Source organism: Carlito syrichta, unplaced genomic scaffold (genome assembly GCF_000164805.1).
Source record: "Carlito syrichta isolate Samal-C Ts95f unplaced genomic scaffold, Tarsius_syrichta-2.0.1 Scaffold305126, whole genome shotgun sequence".
In the NCBI taxonomy this organism is placed as follows: domain Eukaryota; kingdom Metazoa; phylum Chordata; class Mammalia; order Primates; family Tarsiidae; genus Carlito; species Carlito syrichta.
In genome coordinates this window covers 272,950-288,692 of record NW_007249222.1, presented here as the reverse complement: position 1 = coordinate 288,692, position 15,743 = coordinate 272,950, and the positions used below count along the sequence as shown (strand labels likewise).

General features: G+C 36.5%; 1 protein-coding gene across 1 annotated transcript; it reads left to right on the top strand.

The window, feature by feature from the left end:
• Positions 1-14,561: 14,561 nt before the first annotated feature.
• LOC103263498 (olfactory receptor 51G2-like) lies at positions 14,562-15,506 on the top strand. The gene has a single exon (XM_021713985.1). It carries the CDS (start codon positions 14,562-14,564, stop codon positions 15,504-15,506), a length of 945 nt encoding a protein of 314 aa, XP_021569660.1.
• The last annotated feature ends 237 nt before the right edge of the window (positions 15,507-15,743 follow it).

The window sequence follows — 15,743 nt, the reverse complement described above, 5'->3', positions numbered from 1 at the left end:
GGCCAAATTGTGATTACCATGACATATGTATTCCCAAGTTCATTACAAGACAATGTATGTGTTAAAAAATAAGTTTTAAAAACTATACAAATGTGCTAATATTATTAAATTATTATTGTTAATGATAATAGCAGTAACTTTCCTTATGAAGTTAATTATGCTTATGTAGTTCTTCATTTTAATGATTTAAAACTCAGAAATCAATCTTTATCTCTTTTTCTAATACATTTGCACATATTTTGCTTCCCATGCCACATGACATAATTCTTTATGGAAAGACTTGGATCCTTAGCCTACATTTGGAACTTGAGTTTCTAGGAAGACTTTGAACTGCTTTGTGGCTGTTAGTGATAGACTAAGTCTTAATCTCAACTCTGGGCAGTCATGTGTCCTTTCTCTCATTGCTACTCTAGATCAATCAGCTCCCTCAATTTGCCAGAAAATACTGAGGCAGATACATGGGAGTTGCACAAGAAGGCAACTCACCATAGGGTGGAATCTCATGTCTTAATCTGGGAGTGGCTTGGAAGTGTACAACCTCTATCCTTGCATTTTAATAATATTTTTTTTCCTGTTGTTTTGTATTTCTGTGTGGATTTTTGGTATTGTTGTGTTTTTACAAATGTCTTCATTGTTGATAACACATTACCTTTTTCTTCGTCACTAGACTGATCTATACATATGCTCTATGAGTGATATTTTATTATTTCATATATATTCGCTTTCTTCTCAGCCACATTGCAACCATTTTGAGCATGGGTCATGGCTACCTCCTTATCATAACACTACACAGCTGTTCTTCCTTAAGAATTATGAACACTCACTAAATAGTTGTAAGTGTAAATTTTAAGTGCTTATTCATTCATCCAAGAAAAATATATTGAGACAAATGAAATACTTATTGTGATAGCTATTGCTTTTAGTATTGTGAATATATAATATAGACATAAAAAGCATTGTGTTAAAGCTCAGGTATAAATGTTTCATAGTGAAGAAACGTGCAAACAATTTAGTAAAATTAAGTGTAACAGATAGGTATTATCAAAATAGACGCATTATACCAATTGTTATTAAAAAGTGATACATTTTATTTGGAGATTTAGGTATTAAGAATTAGAGTAGTTGACTTTCATTTGTGAGTCAGATTCATTTTTATCAGTTGGACAGATTTGGGAAGATAATGATGTGCTAAAGTTGACTCAAAATCAGCTAAAGCTGCTTATCAGAAATGGTCTTAATTTTAATTAAATTTAATTAAAAGATAGGTGTACATATCTTGTTTCAACCCTGTGTTCTGCAAGGATACAATGGTTGTTTGAAATTGGTAATGATGGGAATATTTAAACCACAGACATTGGCAAACACTGTTTAACAGGGCTTTTAAAAAATTTCCTAGAGAGTTGATTGCTAAACACTTACCAGTATTCGACTGGGAAAGATATTCCAGGAAGGGAGGTGGCATGAAGAAAACAAAGGGTTTAGAAAGAATATGCATAGTAATGTTCTCCAAACTCCAGGAAAAACTTAAAACTTGCCCAGAGCATCTCACATTCCCAAGAGCCAAGAAAAAGACAGGGGTCGTGACGGGCATGGTGATAAACTAGCTTGCCCTGGTTTAACTAAGGACTTGTAGCCCCATCTTCTGAAAATGATTACAGTAGAATACTTTCAACTTTTAAGACTGTGGAGGATTCCCTCAGCAGAAGAAATGTGCCCTGGCCAGGGTTATGACTCATTCAATGACTGAGGTATAAAGGCATTGAGACTTGGCTCCTTCGGCCCAATGCAGAAAAATTTGGCTGAATAATTTTATATCCAGAGCTCCCTGTTGTGTTGGACAAGACTACCATCAGGCCTGATTCACAGCTCTACTTTTCCTTCGGCCCAATCTTACCTACTTCCATTATTCTGCTTCCAAAGATGCTTGTACCAAAGTTTTCCCTGTATTAAACTCACTGCACAATACATTTTACTTCAAGATCTGTTTCCCGCCGGGCTCGGTGGCTCAGCCTGTAATCCCGCGCCTTTGGGAGGCTGAAGTGAGTGGATTGCTTGAGCCCACGGGTTCGAGACCTGCCTGGGCAACGAGACCTCATCTCTACAATAAATCAAAAAATAAAAATAAAAATCAGCCGGGCGTGGTAGGGCGCGCCTGTAATTCCGGCTATTTGGAAGGCTGAGGCTGAAGGATCGCCGGAGCCCAGCAGGCAAGGCTGCGGTGGCTGGGAGCGGCCACTGCACTCCAGTCTGGGCAACGGAGTGAGACTCCAACTCAAAAAAAAAAAAAAAAAGAAAAAAGAAAAAAAACAAGATCTGTTTCCTAGAGAATTCAGGGATGAATAGTACCCAGAAAACCTGTGACCCTGAAGAAAGATGCAATAAAATGCTCCAGGACACCCTTTTGCAGGCATATGAAACAGGATAAAAATTCAAGAGGAGATAGTCATGGTTTTTAACTAAGTTTCAAGTAGAAGGCCAATACCTAGTATATGAGTCTGGAGAACTAAAAGTAGCACTGTGACTCTGTAGCTGATATTGCAAGATACAGGTATTACGATGTCTTCTATACTCTATATACTTTTATTACTTTTATTTTAGTTGTGGAGTATAAGTGGGGATTTACTACACAATTAGGTTGCATACAGGTACAGTTTGGGCTTCTAGCTACATCCTCTTTTTCCCAGACAGTGGTCCAAGTACACTGTGTGATGCTGTGTACCCCCTCCCCTCTCTCCATGTCCCTACCCTAGCAGTAACCAGCATCTGCTAATCCCACCCCTGTGCCTGTGTGACTAGTGATCAGAGCCCTCTTATGAGGAAGAACATGTGGTATTCAGTTTTTTTTCTGTGATAGTTCACTTAGTATGATGGTCTCCAGCTACATCCATGTTGCTACAAAAGCCATGATTTTGCTTTTCTTTATGGCTGCATAATATTCCATCATATATGATATCTTAATGGTATAATTCATTATCAGAAATGGTCTTAATTTTAATTAAATCTAATTTCTAAGTATGTTTTTTAAGTTTAGTACATTTTATTTCCTTTTAAAATATATTTGCCTACTATATCATTCAGGTTCTAATCAGAAGAAAAAATCACATGGTAATTTGATTGTTATTGAAGAGTGGCATCCTTCAAATAACTTTCATGCATCCTTCAAATAAATTCTTTGAATCAGGCACAATGTCTTTGTGTGAGCACAGGAGAGTGTTTTAGAGATCTCTCTCTCTCTCTCTCTCTCTCTGTCTCTCTCCCACACACACACATGCACACACACCTACACACTAACATTATCTTAATACTTCTTACACTATGAATTAATAACAAGATAATTTTTAGTTTGAATGACATTAGAATAAAAAAGAAAGATCTCAATCCTTCTGTTTTACTACATTAAATCATTTTTGCTGAAGAAATCTCACTCTGAAATGTGGCATTTACTTATTCATTTTCCCATTAGCTTAAACAACAACGTTTATGAAAGATATACTTAAGCAATATTTATTTTTAATATTTGTAAAATAAGTCAATATTTATGAAAAATAATAAGATTGAATAAGTTTTGTGAAATATTTGTTAATCAAATTTGGGGAAATGATGTTATCCTAGAAATCTAGGAGTATTAAATCAGTTGTTAATCTCCAAGAAGAAAGAGTAAAACTAAGTCTATTGAATTAACTGGAGGTGAAAAGGTGAAAATATTATACATATTGTCAAGGGCTTATCTTGTTCTTATTTTCTCTGGATTATTTTACCCTTTCAGAGAAAAGTAAGTATTATGACTATTTCTTTTTTTAAAATTTACTTATTTATTATAAATATGTGGGGGTACCATTCAAGGTTAGAGATACAAACATTGATCATGCTGTTACCCTTGATGATGAGGTATGCCCCTCTCGCCTCTCGCAGTGTCCCGCGACGGACACCCCCGCTCCCCCTTCCCCTGACAGCTTTCCGCTACTGCCAATCGCTTTCTTATAGCATTATAAGTGTTCAAGGTTACCTTATGAGTGAGAACATATGGAACTCAGTTCTTTATTTCTGTGTTAATCACTGAGTGTGGTCGACTCCAAATTCATCCAATTTACTGCAAAGTTCATATATTTGTCCTTCTTTGTGGCTGCATAATATACCATTGTGTATATGTACCACATTTTTTTAATCCAGTCCAGCTTTGATGGGCACACGGTTGGTTCCATGTTTTTGCTGTTGTGAATAGAGCTGCAACAAACATATGTGTGCAGCTATTTTTTGTAAAATGATTTTAGTTCCTCCGGGTATATTCCCAATAGGGGAATAGCTGGGTCATATGGAAGGTCAGTTTCTAGTTCTTTCAGAAATCACCACACTGTCTTCCAAAGAGGTTGTACTAGTCTGCATTCCCACCAGCAGTGTAGAAGTGTTTCTTATTCTCCACTTCCTCGCCAGCATCTTTTGTTGTTTGTTTCATTTATGATGGCCATTCTTACAGGGGTTAGGTGGTATCTCAATGTGGTTTTGATTTGCATTTCTCTAATGATGAGAGAAGCTGAGCACTTTTTCATGTGTCTGTTGGCTGCCCATATATATTCTTTTGAGAAGAGTCTATTCATGTCTTTTGTCCACTTTTTAAAGGGACTGTTTGTTTTTTTCCTTTTGGCACGTTTGAGTTTCTTGTAGATCCTGGATTTGAGGCCTTTGTCAGATATACAGTTGGCAAATACTTTTTCCCATTCTGTGGGCTGTCTCCCTGCTCTCTTGATGGTCTCCTTGGCTTTGCAGAAGCTTGTCAATTTAATGAGGTCCCACTTGTCTATCTTATCTCTTATGGCCTGGGCACTTCGGGTTTTGATCAGGAATCGGTTGCCAGTTCCCACTTCCTTAGGAGCATCTCCTGCATTTTCTAAGGTTCTTACAGTATGAGGTTTTAAGTTTAGGTCTTTGATCCATTTAGAGTTAATTTTTGTTATGGTGATAGGTAGGAGTACTGTTTCAATCTTCTGCATGTGGTCAGCCAGTTTTCCCAGCACCATTTACAGAATAGGTTCTCCTCTCCCCAGTGGCTGTTGTTGGAAGCTTTGTGAAATATGAGTTGGTTGAGAAATTGAGGCTTTGCTTCTGGAATCTCTATCCTGTTCCACTGGTCTATGTGCCTGTTCTTGTACCAATACTAGGCTGTTTTGATTACTTTAACCTTATATTAAAGTTTGAAGTCTGGAAGTGTGATACCTCCTGCTTTGTTTCTTTTGTTTAGGATTGTTTTGGCTATTCATAGTCATTTGTGTTTCCATATGAATTTCTGTATTGTCATTTCCAGGTCTGAGAGGTATGATGTTGGTAACTTAATGGATATTGCGCTGAATCTGTACATTGCCTTTGGTAGGATGGACATCGTAACAATGTTGATTTTTCCTATCTGTGTGCATGGAATATTTTACCATTTGTTTGTGTCTTCTTGGATTTTATTGAACAGTGTTTTGTAGCTCATTGTAAAGGTCTTTTACTTCTCTGGTTAGGAAGATGTTGAGGTATTTCATTTTTTTTTGGTGGCTATTGTGAATGGAATTGTGCCTTTTATTTGGTTCTCTGCCTGCTTGCTGGTGTAGAGAAATGCAACTGTTTTATGTATATTCACTTTTTATCCTGAGAACTTCCCAAAGTCCTTTAACAGTACAAGTAGGGTTTTGACAGATTCTCTTGGATTTTCAAGGTATAGGATCATATCATCAGCAAAGAGGGATAACTTGACTTCCTCTTTTCCTATTTGGATACCCTGATTTCCTTCTCTTGTCTAATTGCTTGAGCTAGGACTTCCAACACAATATCTAACAAGAGGAGTGAGAGTGTACAACCTTGTCTTGTTCTAGTTTTCAGGGAGAATGATTCTAGTTTGTGACCATTTAACAATATGCTATCTGTGGGTTTGTTGTAGGTGACACTTACTATTTTGAGGTATGTTTCTTCTATACCTAGGTGTTTGAGGGTTTTTATCAAGAAGGGATGCTGGATTTAATCAAAAACTTTTTCTGCATCTAATGAGATAATCATGTGGTTCTTACTTTTACATCTCTTGATGTATTTAATGACATTTATGGTCTTGCAAATGTTGAACCAGCCCTGCATCCTGAGGATGAAGCCTACTTGGTCATGGTGGATGATAATTGAGATGCATTTTTGGATCCGATTTGCTAGAATCGTGTTGAAGATTTTTGCATCTATGTTCATAAGGGATATTGGCCTGTAGTTCTCTTTCTTTGTTGGATCTTTACCCGGTTTGGGTATCAATGTAATGTTAGCTCCATAAAATAATTTGGGGAGAATTCCATCTTTCTCAATTTCCTGGAATACTTTCAATAGGATTGGTATCAGCTCCTCCTTGTACGTTTTGTAGAATTCTGCTGGAAAGTCATCCGGTCCAGGGCATTTATTTTTGTAGGTAGTTTTTGTATGATAGAATCAATTTCCTGGGTTGTTATGGACTTATTTAGTGTCTCAATGTCTTCTTGTTTTAACCTGGGGAGGTTATGTGATGTCAGAAAGTCCTCCATTTCATCCAGGTTTTCAAGTTTGTTTCCATATAGGTGTACATAGTAATCTCTGACAATCTTTTCTATTTCCTTGGGGTCAATTGTGATTTGATCTTTTGTATTTCTGATTGTGTTTATTTGGACCTTTTCTCTCTTTTTCTTGGTCTTTCTGGCTAGGGACCCATCAATCTTGTCAATTCTTTCAAAGAACCAATTTTTTGTGTGTGTGGATGTTTTCTATGATATTTTTGTCCTCTATGTCCCATATTTGGGCTCTTGACTATTTCATGACTAATAAAATACCAAGGGAGCTGAATCCTTAAAACCAAACTTATTTAATACAATGCATAGTTCAGAATATAAATCTATGAAATGGAACTTAGATAAACACTTCCCAAAGGATTAGTGTTTACTTTCTGAATATAAACATACATGGGATTCTGATTCATAGTTAAATGACTGTTTGAAAAGCATGATTTTTTAATCAAAAAAAATAAGCCATATGATTTTGTTATTTAATGGATATACAACTTCATATACTCTTTCAAATGTTTGCCAGGGTCTTTGAAAGAAATTTAGGCTCAGTTATAAAATATAGGGCCACAGAATTGGTAGACCTGCAGAATACTAATATTAGCTAAATTAAAATCATCCTTGTATTGAATTAACAAAAATCAATTTTTAATTGCCTGTTATGGAGTATTTAATATATTCTAAATTTTAAACATTTAAGGGGGATCCCCCAAAATATTGAATTGTTTGTTGGAAGACAAGCTACTTGTATATAGCCTTCCCCTGCTAGGCAAGTGTTCTAGGAAGTCACTGGCTTCAGTGTACCAGCTAGCCTTGTTGTGAGAGGCTGCATTTGACTTCAGTGAATTCTTTTTTGGAGATTCTGTAAACACGTTTGCCCATTTCATGGTGGGTGATTTACAAGCACACCTGCCTACATTGCATTGAGTGTTTGGCAATTTTTGACTAAAAATGGCATGGATCCTGGTGTGCCATCTTCCCTATTCACCTATTCTCACCCCGAGTGACTTCTTGTTTTCCCAGATGAAAAAAGTCCTCAAAAGAAAAAGCTTTGTTGATATGGCAGAGGTGAAACAAAAAATGGCAGAAGCACCTAAGGACATCAAAATTGAGGAGTTCAAAAATTGTTTTGAACAGTGAAAAAAGGATCTGAATAGGTGTTGCAACAAATGGAGAGTACTCTGAAGGTGCCTGAAGTGTAATTGTATAAGAATAAATGCATAATATTTTATTAATAAATTTCATTTTGGGGAAGTACCCCCTTGTATATTAACAAATAGAATATTTATAAAACATCCTATACAAAGATAAACTAAAGAATCTCAGAACTCTCAAATTCTTACATCAAAGGTAAAGATATGCCTCTTCCAAATAAATAACTGACACTAACATTATGCATTAGCCAGATCCACTCAAATTATAAATGAAAAAGAGACAAAAAGACCTAAGTATTTTTCCTAGGTTATACAGTTAGTAAGTGCCAGAATTAGGATTTAAAAATAAAGATCTCTGTATCTATGATCTGTGCTCTCTACTGCCATGGGTCTGCAGTACATGCTGTTTGCCTATATACTATTCTGAGACCTAAACACAGAATTGCTATTTTTAGCATAGTTCCCCTCCTCCCAAAATAAGGTTTTTTAACATTGGCATTGTTGACATTGGGCTGGATGTGTCATTGTTGTGAGTGGCTGTTCTTTAAACACTTGTAGTATTTTAAAAGCATCCTGAGAGCCGGGCTCGGTGGCTCAGCCTGTCATCCTGCGCCTTTGGGAGGCTGAGGTGAGTGGATTGCCTGAGCCCACGGGTTTGAGACCTGCCTGGGCAGTGAGACCTCATCTCTACAATAAATCAAAAAATCAGCAGGGCGTGGTAGCGCATGCCTGTAATTCCGGCTACTTGGAAGGCTGAGACGGAAGGATCACCGGAGCCCAGCAGGTCGAGCCTGAGGTGGCCGGGAGCAGCCACAGCACTCCAGTCTGGGCGACAGAGTGAGACTCCAACTCAAGGAAAAAAAAAAAAACATCCTGAGAAAATTGCATACTAGATGCCAGTAACATTTCCTCAGTTGTAACAACTGAAAATGACCCTAGACACTACCATACATCATTGAGGCAAAGACTTTCTTGGTCAACATATCTTCTAGGCTTTCATTCCCAAATTGAGTTCTGAGGGACACAAACTTCAAATGTTAATAAATGCTGTCTGGCATTCCTGTAGTCCCAGCTACTTGGAAGGATGAGGCGGAAGAATCGCGGGAGCCCAGCAGATCAACGCTGGGCTGGCCATGAGCACTCCACTGCACTCTGGCCTGGGCGACAGAGTGAGACTCTAACTCAGATAGATAGATAGATAGATAGATAGATAGATAGATAGATAGATAGATAGATAGATAGATAGATAAATGCTGCCTGAATAAAATATGTCTGAAAAAGTCTTGGTTAAGCTATATTACACAGTTTTCCTTAATGCTTCTTCTGTCTAAAATGTTAACATGGTCATGGGTACTATAGATATTCACACAAGATAGCATGACACATGAAGCTTTTCCTTCAACATATTTGACCATTGCTTCATTGATGGATGTCATTATTTTTTGCTATTGATTCTGTAAAACTACTGGTCTACTATGAATTTTAAGAAAAAATGATAAAAAAGATGTAAAAACATTAAATTGTCAAATATTTGTTTAAAAACCAGAACTTGATGAACCAGTAAAAAAAAAAATGTGTTGTATGAGGTAGCTGGGGTATTTCTAAAAACCACCATGAGGCAATTTTCTCCTAAATCAAGATTTTATTGGATATGACTCTAATTGATCCGGCACTGAAGAAAATGAAGACAAAATGAAGGGTTTGACAAGCAGTTTACATTGTAAATAGAGACATATTGATTAATTACCTCATGAGTTTTGAAAAAAAGAAGACAAAAAACGTTCTTCAGGAATAGCAAAGACATAACTGAGATAAATTTCCTAGCGGTGAAAGATAAAGAGCAATTGAGAAAGAAGACAGTTGGTTGGTGTATTTGAAACTAAAGTGAAAGAGTTTTGCCAAATCCATTCTCCATTTCATATCTATTACCTGTGTAATTTGTGAGTGAACAGATAAAATGACCTTTACACTTGTACTTTGGGGAGATTTATTTTTTGCTAGATAGTGGGAGTATGGGGATATAACATTCTGTACCTTATCACCTCTGTGTCTTTTCCATTTAATATGGTAGCTCAGGACTGTTCAGAGGCTGATTTGTGGGACAGTGTAAATAGGAGCTGTTGTTGAATGATGGTAATGAAATGTTCTCTCTTCTGCCCAGTGGCAGTTGAAAAGGTTGAGTATTATGGACCAATTACATGTGGGTCACATAGCCATTTATTATTTATAGTTTATATCATAAGCACTACTTTCTTGCAATAAATTTATAATTTACATACATTTTAAATTCATTATGATAGTCGAACGAGACGAGTTTTATTAGTTCTATTGCATGCAGATAGTTCCTCAAGAAAGCATAGGTTTCCTGAATAAGGCAATGTATAGTTGTAAAGACATTAATATTCTCAGCATTCAACAGCTAGTAAATGCTGTATCTGGTTACTCAGAGCAAAAATTTTTTCTTATATATCATTCTGACTAACTAAGCTCATTTTTTCCTTCCATCACATGATCCCCAGTGCATTTCTCAATCACTTCTTAATCTGGACTACCAGATTGGGAAATTGACAGGACCATATATTGTCCTTGGGCATGACAAAAAAGCTTGAGCAGCACTGATGGCAATTATTCTCCCTAGAGGTCATATTGAGAAAAAATAAAGGGAGGGGAAGGGTCCTGAGGGAATGGACTAGTCAAGAGAGGCCAACAGATTAGAGTAACTAAGCCATAGAAGTGTATGTTCATAAGCACCTACCTGTATAGAGTAAAGAATGCTGAAGTAAGAAAGTCTTTATCTTGACTCTGGTGTCACTGAAGGAGAGACTGATGCCTCACTCGGGAAATTCATACTTCCTTGAAGAACTAGCTGCATCAAGATATACTGTTTTAAATTCTTCTCTTATGCCCAACTTCAGTAGTTTTCTCTGCCCTAAGCGCGACCAACTGTTAGCAGGGTGAGGGAATCTGCACTTGAAGGCTCAGGTGTGCCTGAAGGAAGGCTTTGAGGTGAGAACAATGAACAATAAATTGCTATATTGTACATTTGAAGAGTCTAAGAAGTGAAGGAAAGGTCAAAAGGCAGGACTGACCTCTATTCATGTAAAATTAGAAATATAGATCGTCATTTTTCCAAAGGGGTCAGATTATGATCCCTAAAAGATACTCAGAAGAGTTCTGGTAAGACATGCAGTTGTAAACTTGACTCCAGGCACAGATAGCATCTATGGTGGGAATTCATGTACTGAAATTCCTGTTCTCTCAAAGCATTGCTATCTGATATTAATTAAAAATTGCAATGTTAAAACTAATGAAATTGATGATAATGTTATGATGATCTACATGCCTCCTCTACCTCACTGTTGCATATAGTATAAACACTTAACGATATTATGAACAACAGCAAAAACAGGTACTAGGCAAGATAATTCTTAAGAGAATCCTTGGGAGGTACCAACTTTACAAGTGATAACTTGGCACTCTAGACCACACCTGCTTTGGGATCACTACTGTGTATTGCTGTAAATTCACGGCTATTTAAAAATTTTAGTTAACACTTTAGATCAACCTTTTTGGCATGGGGGACAGGTATTGTGTAAGACAATTTTTTCATGCACCGAGGGATGGAAGGGGTGGTGGGATGATTGAAGTGTATAACATTTATTGTGCACTGTATTTCTATTATTATTGCATTGCAATGTATAATGAAATAATTAAACACCTAACCATTTTTTAAAAAAGAGACATGGACAGAAGTGGTAAATGAAATAATGGGCAGGCCACGCCCAGACTAAAATAGGTGCCAGATTCTGACTTAAAGCCTGCCACTAGATGCAGCTGTACCATTGAAGTACATCAACTCACTTGCCTCTCACGAGTAGGTTTTTGATATGAGTCTGCAAGCATATTGCTATATTATGGTCTCTGTGCAGTAAAACCTCACTGTTGATGTTAATCTTTAATTGCAGCTGCTCCCGAGCACTAGCATCACCACCTCAGTTCCACCTCAGATCATCAGGCATTAGATCCTCATAAGGAGTGTGCAACCTAGATCCCTTGCATGACAGTTCACAATAGGGTTCACACTCTTGTGAGAATCTAATGCCACAGCTGATCTGACATGAGGTGGAGTTCAAGTGGTAATGTGAGTAATGGGGAGTGGCTGTAAATACAGATGCACTTTGCTCACCTCTGCTTTGTGGCCCGATTCCTCACAAGCATGTACCAAGGGTTAATGGCCCCTGCTCTAGCTCACACCTGCCTTTGGGTCACTACTGTGTGACTGATATGTTCGATATCATGGCTATTTCAAAAACTCTACTAACATTTTGCCTCACTTAAGCTCAGATTTCTTCTAAGTCTCAGACATTGTGCCAAACATTTTGGATACATTTGCTTTAATCTCTTAAATATTGCATAAAGTAATAAAAATTTCAAGTTTTGTGCTCAAATAAGTTCATTTGCTTTAATCTCTTAAATATTGCATGAAGTAATAAAAATTTCAAGTTTTGTGCTCAAATAAGATCATGGCTATTTCAAAAACTCTACTAACATTTTGCCTCACTTAAGCTCAGATTTCTTCTAAGTCTCAGACATTGTGCCAAACATTTTGGATACATTTGCTTTAATCTCTTAAATATTGCATAAAGTAATAAAAATTTCAAGTTTTGTGCTCAAATAAGTTTAGTAATCTGTTTAAAGTATAAGAAGTAAATAACAATTGTCATTTAACTTTCCCTAACTCTAGAGGTAGCCACTGAGAGCAGGGTATTTGTGTCTGTCTCCAACAGGGAAGTCAGATTATGAATACACTAAGTCACAGAATTTTCTTAAGAGAAATAAGACAGAATTACTCAGGAGGGAAGACTGGCCTGCATAGACAGGATAAAGACTGAAGAATATTGAAGGATTTGAGGATGGGTATGAAGAAAAAATAAAAGAATTGGGTGTGAGAGTTCAAGTGAGAACCACAGTTATTTTTCAGTGATGAAAGAAATAAAAATTTTATGACATTATGACATAAAAAACTGAGGCTGTGAAGGAGGTGTATAAAGACCAGTATTTCTTAATATGCTATGGGTAGTACTGCCTATAAATTACTAAGATGAGAATATGTAAATCAATCTCTTTTTCATTTTACTTTTAAAAAGGAAAGAAAATAGTATCAGAGTACAAGTTCCAATTATCTCTGTGGCGTGTTATACAGTCAATGATTTTATAACTATGTCTGTCATAAAAAGCTATTTAAATGTGATTGTATTTGTGAAGAAGGCGGGATTGGAGAATGGATTATGTGAATCTTGGCAAAACTGTGACATCAAATTTCCTGAGTAAACACTTTTAAATTTATCTTTGGTACCCAGAGTGACTGTAATTAGATAGGCTATCACCTTACTGAGTAATTGAGATTTCTAGGGCCCCTGCTATAATTCCTATCTTCAGTCCATGGTGATATCTGTCTCTTATATTTTCTACAACACGTCTTATCTATGAAGATAACTGTGTCCTGAGCACACAAACTTTTCATATTGCTCTTATAACTTCACATCATATTCTTTGTCTTAATTTTTATTTTTCCATCTGTTTTTTCTTTTTGCTCTATTAAGCATCCTCCAAATTTTCTGTATGTATGCACAATTTCCCCTCTCGTAGCTCTCTATGGAACAATACATCACTATTTCCTCAACATACTTCACATTGATTAATTTTACTTGTCCATTTGTTTCATCAGGATTTTACTTGCCCATTTGTTTCATCAGGTTTCCGGGCAGGTATTTTTGTTTGTTTGTTATAATAAAAGACACAAAAATCTACCAAATAAAGCAACTTATTTTTGTTTTATCACTCAGAATATGATGATCTACATAATATGTGTTATTTTTCCCTGTAAAATTCTATACCTATTTATTCTCCACAATGCCCAATGTTACATTTCCCTCTCAACCACTTTTTAAAATTACTACAATAGCCTCTTATTGTCAACCTTTAGGCCATTTTTAACATTAATTGTAGTTTGACATCAATATAATATAAATCTAGTCAGGTTATTGACTATTACAATAAGTCTTTGTGTCTTCTAAGCTCCTTATTCAATGTTCCTTATATTTATGCACAAATTCATTAAGAAATTCTGGCTTATTTTTATTTAATCTTAACTTCAGCAATTATATGAATACCCAGTCTACATTATAACTTTGCTCAATTATATTTGCATAAACTCATAGTACTCTCTAATATCTTTCTGCATTCACATGAATATCTATCAGTATAGAGTGCACATCACAGTCCTTTTATCCTGTCTGACTCATATTTATCATTTGAAATCTAACTCGAAAATCTCTCCCCATAAATCTTCTTTGATGTCCCTGGATGAGATTAGTTTCCTCTTCTGTATTTTCTATGGTCTTATATTTTTATATCACCTTTGAAATATTAAACTAACAATTGTAATTTTAGCTTTCTGTCCACTAGTTTGTATTTGAAAGTGGTTTTTATACATTTCTCTATTTTTTAAGCATTATCAGATTTTCTTTAATAAAATATGTTCTTGGGTGTGGTAGTGCAATGCCTATAGTCTCAGCTACTCAGGAGGTTAATGTGGGAGAATTGTTTAAGAACAGGAGTTTAAGGCCAGCCTGAACAACAAAGGGAGACCCTTTCTCTAAAAGAAATAAAAATAAAAATAGTAATTATTAATAAAGGCACAGTTAAAAAGAATAAATTAATGGGTATAATAAATACAGGTGGTAATTATATATAATGAGTAGAAGAGTCATAAAATCAATAGACAAAAAGTGTTGATCTTTGACTTTCACCCTAATTTTTCATATTTTTTCCCATTTATATTGAAGGTTCCTCCATCAGCACAATGTCTGTCTTCAATAATTCTGCCTTATACCCTCGCTTCCTTCTGACAGGCCTCTCAGGCTTTGAAAGCAGATATGGCTTGATTTCTCTTCCCATTTTCTTGGTTTATGCCACTTCAATTGCAGGAAACATTACCATCCTCTTCATTATCAGAACCGAGTCTTCCCTCCACCAACCAATGTACTACTTTCTGTCAATGCTGGCACTCACTGACCTGGGCTTATCTACTACTACCTTGCCTACCATGTTTAGTATCTTCTGGTTCCATGCCCGGGAGATCCCCTTTAATGCTTGTCTAGTTCAGATGTACTTCATTCATGTTTTTTCAATTATTGAATCAGCTGTGTTGCTGGCCATGGCCTTTGACCGCTTTGTAGCAATCCGAGAACCTCTGCGTTATGCTGCCATTCTAACTAATGGTATAATCATTGGGATTGGGTTGGCAATTGCTGGAAGGGCCTTGGCTCTAGTCTTTCCAGCTTCCTTCCTCCTGAAGAGGCTTCAATATCGTGCAGTCAATATTCTCTCTTACCCTTTCTGCCTGCACCAGGACCTCATAAAGACAACTGTATCCAGTCGTTGGGTCAGCAGCATCTATGGCCTCATGGTTGTCATCTGTTCCATGGGACTTGATTCAATGCTTCTCCTTCTCTCCTATGTGCTCATCTTGGGCACAGTGCTGCGTATAGCCTCCAAGGCAGAGAGAGTGAAAGCCTTCAACACTTGTATCTCCCACATCTGTGCTGTTCTCACCTTCTATACACCAATGATTGGGCTATCTATGATCCGTCGCTATGGACAGCATGCTTCTCCAATTGTCCATGTGCTCATGGCCAATATCTACTTGCTAGTTCCACCTCTCATGAATCCCGTTGTCTACAGTGTTAAGACAAAGCAGATTCGAGACAGAATCCTCAAGAAATTAAAGAAAAAAAATAAAATTTAGGTGAAAGAGACTCCTCCAAGGAACTCTGGTAGCTTTTAATTAAGAATGATACTTGAAACCAATATATGATTGCTGGATGTACTCTTCACTAAGGAGCTTTGCTTGTATCCCTTCTTATCTGATAAAGATAGAAAACTTGTGTATACCAAACTATTCATATACACATATCTATACATATTTCTATATGTAACCTTCTGTACTTATATTGAGCAAGATATGAGTTTATGTTGATGTCTC

What these genes read in the sequence shown, in the direction of transcription:
- LOC103263498 (XM_021713985.1), top strand. Translation starts at nt 14,562, where the DNA reads ATGTCTGTCTTCAATAATTCTGCCTTATACCCTCGCTTCCTTCTGACA.